At 37.3% G+C, this 18897-nt stretch overlaps 1 protein-coding gene across 8 annotated transcripts in view; it reads left to right on the top strand.

The window, feature by feature from the left end:
* SCEL (sciellin) overlaps positions 1–18897 on the top strand; it is a 93380-nt gene that overhangs the window by 15298 nt on the left and 59185 nt on the right. For 4 of the 8 annotated variants that reach the window (XM_073212473.1, XM_073212467.1, XM_073212469.1 and 1 more), the window contains 6 exons: positions 193–310; positions 3009–3068; positions 6440–6502; positions 9393–9461; positions 11115–11195; positions 12975–13040. In XM_073212473.1, the coding sequence (XP_073068574.1) occupies positions 193–310; positions 3009–3068; positions 6440–6502; positions 9393–9461; positions 11115–11195; positions 12975–13040 (457 nt within the window). The remainder of the gene's footprint in view (positions 1–192; positions 311–3008; positions 3069–6439; positions 6503–9392; positions 9462–11114; positions 11196–12974; positions 13041–18897) is intronic. The other 4 variants (XM_073212471.1, XM_073212468.1, XM_073212470.1 and 1 more) reach the window with 3 other exon arrangements.

The following is an 18897-nucleotide window of genomic DNA, read 5'->3' as shown; positions in this document are numbered from 1 at the left end:
TATCTTTAATGATGGGGTGTGGGGTTTGTTCTTGCTTGCTGACACATCCTACTTTGACATAGTACAGGACTTGCCAGCCTAGAAGACTGACGCTGGCCACTCAGATGTGCCTCTCAAGATATCCAGGTTAACAACCCACTCTCAACTCCTTGTTGATTACATCTCCCAATTTTTCATTTTTTCTGTTGACAGATATGAAGAGTTCCACTCAGGGGACCACGCTGAAGCAACAAGGCTTTCACGAGGTGCACAAAAAAAAGACTTTCTTACAGGATAACAGCTGGATAAAGAAACGTCCTGAAGAAGAAAGGTTAAGAGGGTGTGGAGAGGGTGGTGGGTGGGTGAGTAGAAAGCCATCCTCTGGGAAGCTACTGGCCATCTGGAAAGTGAATACTTTCCTTCTAAAACACTTTGTTGTGTGGCCTAATTTTTGGTAAGAGTTAGTGAGCATAAATTGGTTGCAGCAGATTTTCAAAAAATCTCTACCATTTTTAATATCCGTATATCTAAGAGGTTGTGAGTCATGAGTAAGGGAAAGCAGGGTTTCAGTGTCGTGACTAGAATAGACATTTATGCTTACTTGATAAGCTGAAAAGAGAACATGCTTTCTAGTTTCTAAAAAGTAATGTTTAATCCAAGGTAGGGAGATTTCTGATGTATGCTGATCATGTCAGTTGCCACAAATACATCATAGCATGATACCAAATTTACAAATTGAATAATATATGCATAAGTGAAATCAATGAGTTTTCAACTCATTTTGGTCCCCTTCGGCCATATGCCTTGGTATTGAAAGAGTGGTGAAGGTAGTATTACTTTATAAAGGGAAACATTACCACCAAGGAAGTTGTGTCTGCTTTGAGCATCACTTCTGCTCACTATGTTTAAAGATCTGAAAACGATGATCACAGGCATATCACTTAATTGCCAACATAGCTTTACAATAGACATTTGGCTGACCAGATATATTTATTATAAATTATAACTTTACATATGCGTGCATTTTTTGATTCCCTCTTAGAATCTGGCTTCATATTAAGTATGTTACATATAAAGCATTTCTAAATCTCTCAACAGTCATACAAGGTAAATATTATATCCTCATCTTACAGAAGAGGAATCTAAGGCTCAGAGAAGTTAAGCAACTTACCCAATGGCACACAGTTTTACATGGTGGAGTTAAGATTTTATCATGACCCTTTGTCTTTGTATTATAATGGTTCTCAATCAGGGACAATTTTAGCCCCAGGGGACATTTGGCAAGGTCAGAGGACATTTTTGGTACTTCTGACATGCTGCGAAACATCCAACAGTGTGCAAGATGCTCCCCACAACAAAAATGTATCAAATCCATAATGTCAATAGCACTGAGGTTGAGAAGCCATGCATTACAAGATACTTTAAACTTCATTAACCTGTCCATATTGGGCTATTTGAGAAGCACACTTGTGGCAATTATATCAGAATATCTATTAATTTCTGTTATTAAATTTATTATTTTAAGGGAACAGAAAAGTATTGAGACACACTAATTTTTGGAGTTAACAAAATGATCATTTCCTTCTATGGTGTAACATTTACTGCTTTTGTCAGAGCCTAATATGGCATTTCTATTTTTTCCATAGTGGTAGAGTGATATAAAATGTAGATCATAAATTTTGGGTTGCAAATATTTGCACAGATGGGCGAAGACAGAGATGTCTAAGACAAATTGTAGTTGGTGGGAATGATGATTTTAGGCCAGGAATGTCTCCTTAAAAAGGCTTAGGGAAGCCAGCATGGATGGTATGGCAGCTGTTGAATGAAGGAGAAATTGGCTCTGATCCTTTTCCACTCCTGCTGGCCCTCTTCTGAGCTATGTGTTATGATTCTTCTTCAGGAAGAATGCATCTGGTGTCAGCTACTCTCTCCCAAGTTTAGGGACGGGATACCAAGAGGGAGGGAAAGTTCTCTTGGGATTTTTGAGGGTTTTTATTTGCCAGAACTGTTTCAGTTTCACTGTTCATTTTTCTTTAAATTGTCTACTACAATTCTTTTATAGCTTTATTATAAATGGTTCCAGAGTATTGAGTAACGTTTGTGGAACAGAACCAGGAGCAATGTGATATTTCAGGTTTGGTTGGGTTGACATGAAAGAGATTCACGTACTTACTCTCTGCCTTGGCTCAAGGCCAAAGGCTCTACTACATGTTCTGACATTTCCTAAAATTGCCTGTACCTTCAGGTCTGCTGTACAAAGTTAGAAAGACTTTGGGATTTTATGTATGAAAGTCTATTGCAGAGTTGACCAGTAGGAAAAGCACAAGTTTGGAATAAAAAGGCCTGGGTATTAGAACCACCTCTGTTACATACTAACTGTTTTGCCTTAGGACAGCCACCAAGCCCCTACCCAATCTCCTCACCTGTGACTAGGGTAAGGCAGGGCCTTCCTTACCTTATGCATTAAGGAACCAAAATAAGGTTATTTTAGGGACCAAACAGAGCAAATTACACTCTCATCCTTCAAAATTGGGCTGAACTGCCTATGAAGAATCAACCTCCCCAACTACAAATATGGTACTTATTTTCCTAATTTTATCAAGGAAACTCATCAAATCCATCAAATAAAAATGTCCAGATTTAATGGGCTTAGTTAACCTTAAAGCATGTATATAGAAAGTTTTTGCCTGCCTGAAGAAAAAGAGTTTTACGATATACATAATGTAGATGGTTGTGTGTTTCAACACTGATAAAAAAAACAATAAATACCCCTTCCATTATTGAATTACATGGACATCCCACAGGATAGATGAATGATCATTTGGACTGGTACCCACAAACTTTTTTCTTTTCAACATGCTCTTTCAAGTGGTGACTCATTAAAATAAATACACAGTTGTATTCTCATGTTTGAAGAAAGATGAATGAACCTTGCCAAAAATTGTGAGCTCTTTCTCCTCTCTCCCTAATTTAGTGTTTACAAAATACTGTGGAAGCTTTTCATGTGATTTAGTTTTCTTTCTCTGTAGAGATGAAAATTATGGGAGGGTGGTGCTCAACCGACATAACTCCCATGATGCCTTGGACAGGTGGGTGTTTCAGGCCAGTTACATCATTAGCAGAAACACAAAGGCAGTAATTTTGAGAGAAGACTTGTTCAAAACAGACTGAATATTTGTGGCTAGCCTCAGGCTTTCCCTGACATTCTGGGCACGTGAAGGAGATTCTATGATATCATCTGGGACTTCTGTAGGGTGAACCCTGTGCTTCTCTAGTTCCATGTTTCCAGAACTACAGCTAGGCAGTGTAGAAAAACCAGTCCTCTGCCTGCGCCACTGACGTGGCCCTCCTTATGAGAAACGAAAAGAGCAACCCCAGAAATGTGACCAGATAAGGCATCCATGAACCTTTGGGAGAGCAAGCCTAAAATACAGAAATCACAGCTCTGGAGTTCACACGCTTTCTGCAACAGTACACTTCTTTTTAGGAACTCCTAGGCTTACAGACACCACTGCATGGTACTCAATGGAAAAACAGACTGGCAAAGGCAAATTAGTAGGAAACTTCAGACAAAACTAGTGATCGCAGTGATGTAAGTAATCTAAGATCAAATAAGTAGATAATATGCTTATTAAAACATTCACACTCACACCCATCAGAAGAACATAATTGTTTGTCAGACACAGATCTTTTGTGGTCGAGTAGCCTTTGTCTGTTTGTCACCAAAAGGTACTTAACAAGGGATTGTGATTGTCGTTCATAGTGTGGACTTTACAAAGTTAAGCACACACCTTTTATATGTCTATTTTGGAAGCTTTTACTTGTGATTTTTCTAAATCCTTTTAACCCTGTTCATAATTTTGAACTATTCTAAGAGTACGGAGCTCACAGTCCTCTCCACAAAGTATCTGTTTTTTTTTTCTGGTTTCCAACCTTAGTTCAACTGATTGACTGTTCTGTGACTCTACCTGTCTCTCTCCGTGGTCTTCACGATTTCAAAGATTATAGCCTTGTTGGTTGTAGCTCCTCATTGCACCAAACATAGGGAGACTGATTAGTTGAGTCAAGCCACCAGTGGAAATTGTTCCCTCCATTTTATTTGCCTTTCTCTGGAACTATTAAAGAATGAATGTACTGGTTTTGGAGCATGGCAGTGAAAACTAAGCTTCATATTCTTACTGTTTTTAGGATAACAGGAGTTTAATGCCTTCTGTGCTTATTCTAAATTTTAAACTATACTGGTTTACTGACCCCTTTCTGTCAGTGAATAGCATTTTGGCTAACACAGCACATTGAGCTTTTATCTTCAGTAACAAAGAATTGTAAGTCTAAGACATTTTCTCCTTGACCCATAACTAATATCTCAAAATATGTCTTTGTAAAAGGATAGTGTAGATTATTTTTCTCTTTGCACTTGTTCAAATGGATGCCCACTTGGCACTTCTCTGCCCGTTCATAGAGGCTGTATCCACTTTGGTATTCACTTAACCCACTTTGGAACACTTATCAGGTGCTGGCACTGTGCCCAGTTCTGGGAATACAAAGATGCACAAGATACCACCCTTGAGCTTAAGGAGCTCTCATGGTCATGGAAAAAGATGCATCTGTGGGGCTGGGAAAGAAGTGCTTCCAGAAGAAGTGGCAATGTGTGCAAAGAGCTTCACATGAGCAAAGACTGAGAATAAAGGAAAAGCAATATAAATAATATATTCTCATCAACTTAGATAACAGCTTCATATTGTACAGAAACTAAGAATTGTTGCTTTGTAGTTCCTCTGCTAGATAATTTACATGTCCAATAAAACTGATAGCATATATACCTGCAGAGATACCTCCTGTGGGTCTGTGAGTCAGACCCTAAGGACTGGGAACAAAGCAAAGTCCTTTCTTTCCTAGAACTTGCATCCTAGTTGAAGGTGGGGGAGGGGAGGGACCCAGTATACACACAGTATAGTATGTTGTGTTGCAAAAAGTGCTAGGAAGAATAAAGCCAGTTACCAAGACATGGTGATGGTCTCTGTGAGGGGCTATTTTATGGAAGGGGTCAGATGGCTTTGCAGGGTTTGGTTGAAATCACACATTACACATGCGGAACCACACCATGATTTCACTGTAAGTCTCCTTCAAAACATGGAGAATTGCATTAGACATTTTCTTTACTTTTTCTTGCATTAATGGACACTATTCTCTCTACTTCTGTTTGAAAATGTTCACATCAATTTATTCTCCAAGGCCCAGCTCAAACAACACTTTACCCACAAAGCCTTCTCTGATTCTTACACCTGAAAATAAACTCTCTTAACTTAGAGCATTCTTGCACTTTACCCAAACCTCTTTTACAACACTGGCCACTTTTTATTTCTGGATATATGTTTTGAGGTTGTTGCTCTAGCTCTGTGTGGGTAGGGTCCAATTATTTCACTCTTGACCTCTTCATAGTCACAATGCACAGTGCATTGTATATTGTTTACCTTCAAATATTTACTTAATGAAAGTATGCTACCTCAAGTTAAAAATTAAATCTTAAGAATACTGTTTTAAGTACTTTTTATAATTCAAGATCTTTGAACTTTCAGCTTCAAATGATGCTTTGAAATGCAAATACAATAAATCATAGCATAATTCTCCAAAGAGCTTGCTTTCCCTGTATCACAGGGGTATTATATAGAAGGCATTAAGCAGGCCCTTTTTTTTGGCTGATTGATCAGTCTGATCAAGATATTCTCAATGCTTTGAAGAGCAAGATTCCCACTGCTGAGGCTCCTATCTTCTCTTTCCTTCTTTCCTTGTCTTCCCTTCCCCCTTTTTTCTGCTTGTTTATCTTCCTTTCTCTTTGCCTCTGTCTCTCCTTTCCCTACTTCTCATCTCCTGCCCCTTTTCTCCTTCCTACATTTAACCTTCCTTCTCCCACTTTCTTCTTTTCTTTCTTTCCAACTTTTCCTGTGTCCTTTTCTTTCTTTCCTTTCCCTCCCTCTCTTCTGCCAGCAAGTTCTCATCTTTCAACCCTGTCCACGGTGCTGAACTTAAATGGAGTGATTTGTGTTGGCTTGCCTATGTGCTTGCTTATGGTGCTGCTAAAACCCTGCAAACAAAAAGTAGCTGATTATAAGGTATTGTACTCCTATTATGTAAAAATCAACAACATTGACAAGAATACATATAAGTTATTAACCATTCTGCATGTTGTGTTGTTTGTTTTATGTATCCTTATACCCAATTTGAATATGTTACATTGTAGTTAGAAATAATTGGACCTAGAGAAGAATTCCTTTATTAGAATGGGTTTGCCATAATTTATTCTATCCAAGTCAAACCTCAGAAGATTTAGATATTCCAAGTCTTTTCTCGGTAATATGTACATCTCCTACCTAAACAGGCCAAATTTTACTAAATGCATGACAGTTAATAAATTGTTTTTTGGTAATTTATTTGATATTTCTTTAATTACTTTTTGCTATAGGAAAGTAAATGATGAGCCAAAAGCCACAATTAGTCGGTACAGATCTGATGATGCTTTGGACAGGTAAGGTGTTTTTGAACCATGTAAATGTAAAGCAAAACATATATTAAATCTCATTTCTTATAAAGCATGAATATTTAAGTGTTTACCAAAGTAAGCTTTTGAACTATGAAATTGTATCCCCAGGCATAGTAGGGATATAAGGATTGAATTCTCTTCCTCAAAACTCATAGAATTTTGACTCAATACTCTATTTCCCTAAAATCCCTGTAAGAGTAGATTAATAAGAAAAACACCTAAGAAACTGGTTCAAATATAGATAGACTGGGTGCTGTGTGAACTCCATTAATTTAAAATGGAGAATATAGTTATTATCATGAATAAGAATAGTCTTGTTCTAACTTTTGTTCTTTCCATCCCACTGGTGGAGAAAACAGCAGTTTCTGTACATCTATTTTATGGAGAGACTGCTAATTTTACTAATACAATAGTTTTCATCTACTCTAGGATTAAGTGAAACTATTCTCTTGGCACTGGAGTCACCATATGGCCTATAGAGAGAGCCCAATATGTACCTTTTTTTAGTTCCTTCTTACACAGAGGGACAGGACTCATCTCTAGAGAAAACTGAGAAATGTGTATTCAGGTAAAAATGCCACAAATCACATTTTAATTTTATATTTGGTAAAGATGCTTAGTAGGCATAAGTAAAGAGCAAAGTTAACATCTTAGTTTGAGTCTAGACACAACACTCAATGCCATTGATAGTTGAGGTCACTCCCTGCAGCTAAAGATACGCTGTTACTGTAGACAAAAATGACACCTGCTGTATTTTAAGTGGACATAACTAATAGATTCTGTATTCGGGCTATGCCAGTGTTAATTAATATAGCAAATGTATATACTCCTGCACTATTCATTGGTTTTTAAGTCAGTCCCTACAGAGGATCTAATCAGCATCTAAGAAGTTGACTTCTCTCTTGTAGTTAACAGCCTTGTTAACTGTTAACAGAGGGGACAAACACAGGGATCGTTGAAGAAAGGCAAATTCTGTCAGTGGGACTAGGACTTCCGTAATGCATGCCACTCTAAATGCAAGATGTGATATAATTTTAGAAAAAAGATGATCTAATATCTGGTGTGCATGTGTGTACATTTCAATAATGCATCTTTTACAAATAAGTTTATGTTTGAAGAGTTCTCTTTTAAAATATATATACATATGTACAGATATGGGTGTTCTAAAGAAACACAAGTAATAGTCTTAACTGTAGCGTGCAATATGGCCCAAATATTCAAGGTGTTTTAGCGACTAATTTGGAAAACCTGTGTTAGGGAGCCCTCTAGTGTTTTGTTGTGGAAGTATAACTTTATATTTGTTTTGATTCTATTGCTCTTTATGTTGTTTGGGTACTTCCTGTCTCCAAGACTGACTCCTAGTAAAACAACCTATTTCTTGTCACAAGGTGGTAGAAACTTGATTTCCAAGAGAGATACAGAGTTACTCTCCTTGTGTTATAAGAGTGACATATGTATTGGAATGGTGGTTTAGAGTTCCCTTCACTATTATTCATAGACTGATCCCTAGTGGCGTAGAAGAGATAGTGGAAGTGAAGAATGATCACTGAAAGCATGTTGCCCTAATATTTGAGTGTTGGAACAATCACACTGTAGAGCCAGGTGTATGACATTTTACTTATGGTGTGCACAGTGCTTTACCACAGAGCCCTTTACATATAATATATAATCATTTCACAGGCACAGCAGCAATCAGGGCTGGGGGTTGATTCATAGTCTTTGGTTTGATGATCACCTTAGACATGAGGTTTTTATACATGGATTCCAGTATTCTGTACAAGTTAACAACTGTATTATGAGCAGTCTGTTGAGAATGTGGAGCTCTGGGGGATTCTAATGTTCCTTCCTTTTTGAACTCAAGAATTATCAGTTTGTGTTATTATGTACCAAAACCAGAAACTGTTTGGAGTTGACTTGTAGAATTTTAATGTATTGGAGTTATTTATTCCAATTTTTTAGTTATCATGTCAAATGATGTCCAGGGGTCTCCTTGAGGAGACCTGAAATTAGAGTGATTAAAACCTCTGAAGGCCAGGAGGGCCTATTAACTAAATGTGTTAGTCAAAGTAAACTTAATTTGTCAGGGTAGATAGAGTGACTCTTTGAGTAAGTTCTCTCTGGCCTCCAAATCTCTATGGTTTAGTACAATAGAAGATTCCTGGTCACTCTCATCAGAGTCCAGTGTGATTGGCTGGAAGACTGGGGACATCTCTGCTCCATGAAGTGACTCAGAGACCTATGCTCTTTCTATGTTCTAATGTTGACATCTTCAACCCATGGGCACCAAAACATGGCAGAGGAGAAGAAAGAGCATGGAGGATCACACAAGAGGTTTTATGATGGATCTGGAAGTGGCAAAAATATTTCTGCCCATATTTCTTAGTCTAGACCTCAATCACATGGTCCCAACTTAACTGCAATGAAAACTGGGAAATGTGGTCCTCCTATATGCTCAGAAGGAAAGTAAAGTAAGTCTGGCAGTCATATAGCATTGTCTATGCCACAAAATATTTTAAAAAATACTCAAGTCTTCCATTGTTGTCTTTTACTGACATGGGAAGTACTGTCATTGGCTAGATAAATTATTAAACAACAATGAATATAAAATAGTTAACAAGTTAAATGTTCAGTGAGTTAAAAAGGCTAACAGAAAAGCATAGAATTAAAGAAATTACAAACTATATTAAAATAGCCTCCTAAATAGATTTTGTCATAGTTTTTTTAATTATAACATTTTCTAAAATGTAATACCTGAAAAATAGGTCCTTTTCCTAGAGAAAGTTTATATTGTGATGTTATTATATTAACAAAGAGGTCTGAAAGGATTTCAATAACTAAATATTCATTCACCCATTTGTCTTGTTTCTTTATAAAGGATCTCAGACAGAAATGATACAGCTAAAACATATAAGGCCAATACTCTGGAAAACCGACTAACTAATAGGTACTGATATCTACTGACTTTGGAGAAGGCTTAAGTACAATGTTTTTCTAAGCATTACTTACAATTCTTCAATCCTACTTAGTATCTTTAATATACATTATATGTTTCACATATAATATCTTAATATGCATTCTTATTCTCTATTTTTTTTAACAAAGAAATTCTGGAGTAAAAATCATTGCTCATGCTCATGGCTAGAGAAAAATAAGATCTTGTTGCCTGGCTTTAAACTCAAGAGAGCTCTGGCTTCAGGCCATCATTCTTGCCACATTTATATTATGTTTAAGTTATCCCAGTGACAAGATTATGAGATGTTGTAAATGCCTATTTTACACTCTTATTGCTAAAGAAAATTACTGAACCCAACACATAAAAACACTGGATTTAAACATGGAATTTTCTGAGGGAAGAAAGTTTCCTTTGAAATCTACAATAAGAGATAAAAGGATCATGAAATCACTGTATCAAATTTATTCATATATTGATGCTGTCTTTTTCTTTTTCCTAAATACTGTCTAACTTTCAAGAATAATAACTCTAAATTCATTGACAACTGAAGACTAATGCAAGTACTCACTTTTGTTGTTGCTCAAACTTTTGTCTTTTTTTCTTACCAGAAATGTACCCATGTTTAAATTACCAGAAGCAGCAAAAACATATGTACCTTTCTAACTGAAGTTACATTTTAAGAATAAAGTGTATTTCTTAGTATGGGTTCAAAACAAACCAGGGTATACCACCCTCAGGCCAAAGTTTGGTTGTAATAGAGCCATGTCCCTATCACCTGGGCAGAGATGACCAGTAGAAATAATGAAATGGTTTGCAAAGCTTTAAACATTTACTATCTGTAGTTTAACAGAGAAATATGCCAAAGTCTGCTCTAACCAAACACCAAAACTTAAGTCATTCTTTTTCTTTTTTTAAAAAAACATAGTTCTTTATTTTTCCCACTGAACTTTACTTTTTCTCTATTCTTGTGGCAACTAATTATATCTGTAATCCAAATGAGTCATAAAATCATAAGTTTGCTAACAACCTATATAGATGAAATACACTTTTCCTGAATGTATTTACTATTGGCAGTTATAAACAACCAAACTAGGTCAATTTTTGAAAACATAATTGGTTTTCAAGTTTGTATTTATAAATAAAGTAATTTTCACCTTGGACCACATCTCTCAGCAGTTGAAACAGGCCTGGGGAACTTCTATTTTTTTTTAAGGTCTGTGGATATTAATAAATACTAAACAGAGATTTAAAATGGTATGATTTTTAGATGTATTTTTTAAACCAGCTAATGCTTTTAGTGCTAAAAATTTGCAATATAATTGTGTTATATAGGTTCATATATATATATGAATCCATAGCATATCAGAAATGATTGGGCTGGATTTCAGATACAAAATATCATATGATGAATGACTTCTTCACCCAGGTCCTTCAGTTTTAGTTACTGAGATGAGAGGCTGACAATGTATAAAATGAGTAAACTAAGGAAGAACTCTTTGTTGTTATGCTTTCTTTATCAAGTGAAACATTTTGTGGTGGATAGAGAGCAGGTGGATATGAGTCGATTATAAGACCTTTTCAAGGTAGGATAGAATGAAAAAGATCCAGGAATGTGATGATTTGCTGTTCTTGTGACTAAAACAGGCAACCTAGAGGTTTGTTCAGTACAAACACCACCAATGCCCCGGCTTCCACCTCTGCTACAACACCTGTGAAGAAAAAGAGGTATAATTGGCTCCTTCTGTCTGCCTCTGTCAATATGCTGTCAAGGATTGTTTTTTGGGGACTTGTAAACCAAATCATGCCACGACCCCCAAGTAGGCTTCAGATATTGCTCTGTCTCTCCTCCTTTTTCTCTCCTTCCCTTTCCAGGGATCCAGTGCCTGCTGAATTCTTCTGTCCTCAAACTTCAGTCCTTTCCCTCTAAGCAACTTTTCAAACATGTGGTCTCTTCTCCAGGTCCCTTAGGGTCTTGCAACTCTAGGTAATGCTTTTGATGATAGATCTCAGATAGTAAAGGGTGAGCTACTTCAGGTAACACCTTTAGTAGAGTTCTACTACAGGGAATACTTTACCCTGAAATAATGACTGCGGCATGGCCAGATGTCACCATGCTCCTGAAACCAGCCTGCATCACTGCTGCATCCTCCCTTTAGCCTCCTACATTCTTCCTGTGCTGAGTTCTATTTAGGTAGTAGACCTGTTGTGGCAGAATATTCTTTGTGAGACAGAATGTGATGTTGGAAACAAGTTTTGCATGCTGAAGAGAACACAGAACTAGTAAATTATGATGAAAATGGAAAGCAAGCATTCATGAACCTCAATGCCTTTAAAATTTTCTTACTTGCTTTGCCCACACCTAAGACCAGTCTGGTGTAGGGTAGGTGCTCAGGGTTTACTGATGGACTGGCTGGCTGCCAAGGTGCTGCTGTACTCCTCTTGGAGAGAAACAGCTGATTCTTCCTATAACTGGAATTCTGCTTATATCTAAAGAGTCACAAAAAATACGATCACCTTTCTCTTGAATCCAAATTTCACATCTCCCAACCCTTTACACAAAACAGATTCATAAAGTTGAAAGGGAAACTTAAAATCAGTTAGTTCATCTCCTACCCAGTGCAAGAATCTTTCTTCCTACAAGTTAGGCATAATTGAGGACCATTGAAACCAGCAACAAGACTCACTTTTATGATAAACTGCTACTAGCTTTTGTGGTAGCATCTACTACTTATGTTGAGCTGAAATCTGCTTTTATTTACTTTCGTCTCACCTTAGTTCAGTCCCGTGGTGCCTCAGAGAATACACCTGCTCTAAATACTTAAAGCCAGCTCTCCTGTCCTTCTCAGTCCAGCCTTTCCTTCTCTAAATTGTCGCTTTCCTCTGTGACTTCTGGTCTATATCTTACTGTTTTTGATAGAGCCCTAAGCTATCTCTACAAATTAAAATTTTGTCCTAGTAACATGAAGACATCTTTCTAATTGGGTATATATGTATTTATATATACATGTACAATTGGGATTAGCATTACTGTGGGGTTTATTTATGTTTGTAATATTCTTACTTGTCAGAATTTTCTATCACTCAGTTTTTTAAACGCTATTTAGAGTAGAGCATAAGATGGTGGTTATTTATATTATGAAATATTTCAGATAGGCAGAAAAATAGAGAGAAAAAGAGGCATGTTAGTAACAAGCACTATCTAGATTAACAATGTTATTATTTTCCAGATTTCCTTCCTATTTCTTTTTAAAGAAATGTCCACATTATTTAGTATCCAAAAAATGGGAAAAGAAGTTTACTGCAGGAGTAAATAGGCTGGAATATGGGACCATTACTTCCTACTGCATTTATGAAATGGTTTTCATTTTATGTCCTAGGCCTTATAGAAAAACCATCTTATTGTCTTCAGAACTGTCAAATTAGTTTCAGCTTTTCCTGGTAGACATGTGGGTGGGATCAGGCCTTCTATGTACCACGTTTGTAAATGAGGTCATTTCTTAACAGACAGTCCTGGTTTCCGCCACCCCCTCCTGGTTATAACATCACTGCAAGCACAGCAGCAAGCAGAAGGTAAGGGAAAGGTGATAGATGTAACTGTTATGTAAATTTAGTGGAAGAATATGTTGGATATTGACAATGTATACTTTGGATGCTTTGGAATAAATTGGAGGCAATCTTGTGAACTCTGAACACTGAACAAGACAATGTCCAGTGGGAGGTCAGGGTAGTGCCCCAGTGGGTGATCTGATAAGCGGCAAGGAGCGAGTCAGTAGCTGTATTAGTTGGCTAAGGGCTGCTGTAACGAAGTTACACAGACTGAATGGTTCAACAGAAATGTATTGTCCTATAGCTTCCTAGGTAGAAGTCCAAGATCAAGGTGTGGGCAGAGTTGGTTCCTTCGGCAGGCTGTGAGGGAAAATCTGTTCCATATCCTCTCCTAGCTCCTGATGGTTTCCACGCAATCTTTGGCATCCCCTACTTGGTATAAGCATCAAGCCAATCCCTGCCATCATCTTTACATGATGTTCTCCCTGTGTGCAGGTCTGTGTCTAAATTTCCCCTTCTTATAAGGACATCAGACATATCAGGTATGGGGTACATCCAACTCCAGTATAACCTCATCCTAACTTAACTAATTATATCTGTTATGACCCTATTTCCAAATAAGGTCACATCTGAGGCACTGTGGGTTAGGGCTTCAACATAGGAATTGCAGGGAGTACAGACTTCAACCCATAAGAGTGTCAGAGTGACAACAGAGTCAAGCACCAGGCAGAGCTCAAATGTGGGCTCCTGGTGCACAGCTGCTCCGAGGCTGGGATGAACCAAGATGACTGAGTAAGGGTATGGAAGACAAGTTCTTTGCTAACTTTAAGTGACAGATGGGTCTACTTTTATTTTTTCATTGAGAGCAGTAATTACAACTTATAAATTATAGACCATGTAGGGACACCTTGTTCTACAATTTCCATGCTACGAATGTGAACAACCATGTAACTTAATGAATATTTTAATAAGTGATCACTGTACCAGATCTATTCTGGGATTACTGTGCCAGGTTACTGTTCTGGGATCTTGGGAGTTATCAGTGAACAAACATGGAGCCTACACTCTAGCCTTCAAAGAAGCAGACACAAGTGTGGAACCCCTAAAGTAAGTCTTTGTCATCACTCACACACACTCACACATGAAGAACAAGTCTCTGATATGGCTTTGCTTTAGGACATCCAAAATTGTTTTCCTGTCATCAACCCCTAAAATGCCTTCACCAAATATTTCCATATTCCAGTGGGATTTATTTTCCTGATTCAAAATTGGAAAAGAGAGTTATTCAATGGTGTGCTTGTTTAATATCAGATTGTTTTATTTCCTAAAATTTTCATCTGCTGTACAGACTTTTAGTGTCTCTTTTGTTTTCAAATAATAGAGATATTTAGAAATAAATGTCCTTTATTATAATTTAAGTTGGATCTATAAGGATGTAAATAAACTTTAGTCAACCAATACATAAAAAGAACTCAAGTTGCTTTTTTCAAACTCTTGTTGAATCTGCATATATATGTGTGTGTATGTATGTATGTATATATATATATATTACACATAAAATAATTATGCAAAGAACACATTTAAAAATACATTTAAAATACAAAAATACATAATTACATTTTAAGCAGATTATATATATAAAATTATTGAGCATGTTGAAAAATCACAACTTGGAATTATATCCACCTTCTGTTAAAATATTTTCTTTTTAAGCCTGCTCATCTACAGGGGACATGCAATTATATGAGCTGCAAACTGGGGGTTATATTTCTATCTTAAAAACCTTCTTTCCACTCAGCTGTGTTTAGATATTTCTCTAGGAGTGATATTTTCATGGAGCCACCTAAGTGGAGAAAATATAAATGAGGGGTTATGCTAGTTAGTATTATTTCCTGAGTGTTTTAAGATCCATCCAATTTTGTCTTGATAAGCAACTGATACTTAGAAATATTTATTACTTATTTCCAAAATAACTTATTTTTGTCTTCTATTCAGTATTCTAATATTAATGTAAATTATCATTACTATAAATAACTGGTTATATAACTGTGTAAAAATGCAGAAGGATTATTTATGAGTCAACATCTCATGCTTTCAGTGCCCATTGAGCTTGTGGATCTCTGCTTGCACAGAACTGATAGTGCTTGGCTCTATGCCCTTACAATTTATGCATTACTGGGTGTGACTTGCATACAAGATAAAATGCTCCTATTTCTGATTCCTGGATCAGACCCATAGCACCAGAACTAAGGGAAAAAAGATTATTGGACTAGACTGACCAATTTAGATATCCATTCCTTTTTCAGAGTCACAAAATATTAATATAATGGTTAAAGTGAGAGACTCCTCTTTGAGGATCAGAGCTAATGTGATGCCAAGCTTTCAGGGGAAGGAGAGAATAATAACAATATAGCAGTGCCTTTGATTTCTAAAGTGCTTTTCTTTGAAGAGCTCAAAGTACAGCTTCTGTTTCTCACCTTTAATGCCAGTGCATTCCCAGGGCTGAGAAATAGCCTTTTTTAGCAAAAGCTGAAAAATAAATGCAATTAATAAATGATGAAAGGGAGCAAAGACTTCAAAAAGAGATCTTTGTCCCCAGAACACAAAGAAAATGAAAATAGGTCAAAAACAGATAAAAATGGAGGACTATGATGTTTAATACTAACTAATAACTCAGTGCTGACCTTATTTCCCTTCACCCTTCAATTACACACTGGTCTCCTCCCTTTTCTCTCCCTTTCTATCTTCTGCAAAAGAATTTCGCCTTAATACTGACACTCTCACTCCCTTTTCTTCTCTTTGTTTTGTGAACCTTCATTTATTTCCCTCACGTAATATTTCCTGGAGATTTCATTTTCTCCCACATACCCTTGTCATGCAGCAAATTTGAAAAAACCACCAGATTTCCTAGTCATTACAGGAATGAATCCTTTTTCTGAACTTCTTTCACCTTTTACCTCTCTGTGACCTTTGGCACCATAGGTCATCCCATCTCCCAGTTGTTCCTTTCTTGGCTTACATAGTGGAAGAATCAAACTTAGCTACGTTTGGATTGAAAAACTGTGTTAGTGTTGTTTGGATTAAATCTATTGTAAGCGTGGTGTGAGCTGACTTACAAAGTGCCTTAAGATTTTTTTTATCAACAGAAGAACCTGTGATATCACAGCTTTATCTGTGTTTACAGATATATATATACTTATGACCATATGTAAGTCTGTGTTTAAGTCTATACCTATTTCTATTTCTATATCTACATGTAATTCTATGTAATAATTAGCAAGACTGGTCAGTTAAACTAGAACTTAAATGAGAAAATGTAACCTTCTAAAATAACCATATTTTATAGCTAAAGAAAAAAGCAATTTCTTAAAACAAGTGTCATCATTTATTTATTTATTTATTTATTTATTTATTAAGGTAGCATTGATATACAATCTTCTGTTCAGGTTTCACATGAGCAATGTTATGGTTACTACATTCCCCCCATCACCAAGTCCCCACCACACACCCCATTACAGTCACTGTCCATCAGTGTAGTAAGATGCTGTAGAGTTGCTGCTTGTCTTCTCTGTTCTATACTTCCTTACCCGTGCATCCCGTATACTATGTGTGCTAATCATATTGCCCTTTAATCCCCTTATCCTCCCTTCTCACCTACCCTCCCCAGTCCCTTTCCCTTTGGTAGCTGTTAGTCCATTCTTGGGTTCAAAAAAGGATCATTTTAAATATGATATACATTAGACTTTTAATGAGACAGTTGAGACCTGGGTGATCACACAAAATTTTGGAGTTAATGGTTGAGTCTTTGAAAGCCTCTTGCCCCCTTCCTTATAAAACAAGATTAAAGAAAGAAATTATCATTCATGATAGCAAGACAGCATGTAAGGTTTTAAACTTAAATACAACCTTTTCTAGGTCTTTGAGGTAGCTCCTTGGTCACTGGGCTGCAAATGTTCTCTGAACATCACTCCCAGCAGGAGACTCTCCAGTGAGCACTGAATAGGAGCCTCCACCCAAAGGGGAGGAGGGCAAGGAAATTCCTGTGGGAGAGGAGGACCGGGGGCAAGGGAGTGGCTCACATGTCTGGGTGATGCCATTCAGCACGCAGTTCCTGGGTCAAAGAATTCCAATGGGCAGCAGCAGTTTGCAGTGTTTTATAGCTCCCAGAGTTGGATGATATGGATGTATGAGTGGTCATAACAGGATCAGCTGTGGGATCATGAGAAAAGCACAGTCATTGGGAGCTCTGATGTGGTAAGGAGAGCTTCTAACAGGGGATTCAGGGGAAAAGTACTGAAAGAGGCATGGGAAGTGGCAGAAAGAGAGGAATTATACAATCCTAGGTTTCAAGCCTAGTGATTTTAAGTATAGTTTTGATGCCACCAATCAATGTAGGAAGAAATAGAAGCAGAATGGGGAGTGCATGGTTGGTCTTAAGAAGCTAAATGTGTGCTGTGAGCAGATAGATCCTGGGATGCTGAAAGGTTATGTTTGTAGAGGTAATTTCCAAGCAGTGAGATAGTGGGGAGGTGCTCAGGTAAGAAGTTGGTACTAGGATCCAGATTTGGGAATGATCCCAGAGATTTTAAATGTGCTATCTTTGGAGTGAAGTTACCTATGGATAAAATATTAAATGAGAAGAGAATGAAAGTTAAACCTTGATATGAGTTTATACATCAGGTGGTAGAGGAGGAATCAGAAAATGAGACCTTACCTGGTGTAATTACATGGGAAAGGTCAGGTAGAATGAGAAGTGGGGAGGGTGGTGGCAGAGAAAGTAGAGGCATTGCACCATCGAAAACCAGCCTGGTATGAATTTTCCTCCATGCAGCTCCCTCAGCCCAAGGGGGTGTTTTTGTCATCTGAACTCAGAAAGCTTATTGTCTGCAATCCTTACTTGACAATTGTAAATTTTCTCAGAACAGTACTTACTTTTGGGGTATAGTCATCAACTAGGTGGCATCATCTTTTAATCCTTTGAATCATCAATAAATTGACCCATAGTAATTTGCCCATAAATACATATTGATTGACTAGTTTAATATTTCTTGGTATGTACAAGATAAGGAAGTTCCCTCAACCTATTATTGTATTTGTCTCTTTGTAGTTAGGGTCTGTTCTGTGTGCTTGAGTTTTGATGACTGTTTGAACATCTCTCTGTCTCTTTCCAAAACAATTTCTGAGCTCTACTTTCCTATGTGCTAGGTGAGTACTTGGCTAAAAGCCAGAAATACAAAGACGTTCAAAACCCAGTCCCTATTTCAAGAAACTCAAAGTCTATCAGGGAGTCAATTGGAGTCAGGAGTGCTAAACATAAAGGCTGGCCTCAACTGAGAGCAGATTCCTGTGGGTATGATAAACAAAGGTTGAGATGTGGCAAAACATGTGGAAGCATGGAGAAGGAGGCCATGGAGGATGTGTTTGAGGTACAGTAGGTAAACACGCCTGAGGCAAACCTGAGAGAATAAGTAAGAGTGAGCCAGGTGCAGAGGTGGGGATGGAACCATTGCTAGCAGAAAGGAGAGGAGGAACAGAAGTTACAAGGCCAGAGAGCATGGTGTGTGTGTGTGTGTGTGTGTGTGTATGCTCATGTATGCCTGTGTCTATTTGCATGCATCTATTTGTGTGTGTAGAATTATAGGATTTCTGCCCAAGAGGCATTCTTTGCATTCATCCTTTACCAGTTATGTTTAGTGGTAGTAAAAAATGCAGTAATTCCAAATTCAATGTCATGTGGAAAAAAAAATGGATAGATATCCATTTATAATTTTTGATAAGCTTAGGTACCTTTCCAGACTATAATTTTTCTATTTTAAGAGTAAGTGCTTTGCTGCTATGTAATTTGAGCTCCATGTGCTGGACGTTGAGAAGTATATATAAA

This window comes from Manis javanica, chromosome 9, assembly GCF_040802235.1.
Source record: "Manis javanica isolate MJ-LG chromosome 9, MJ_LKY, whole genome shotgun sequence".
Taxonomy (NCBI): Eukaryota; Metazoa; Chordata; class Mammalia; order Pholidota; family Manidae; genus Manis; species Manis javanica.
Note: the sequence above shows the minus strand (reverse complement) of the source record. Positions and strands in the feature narration are given on the sequence as shown.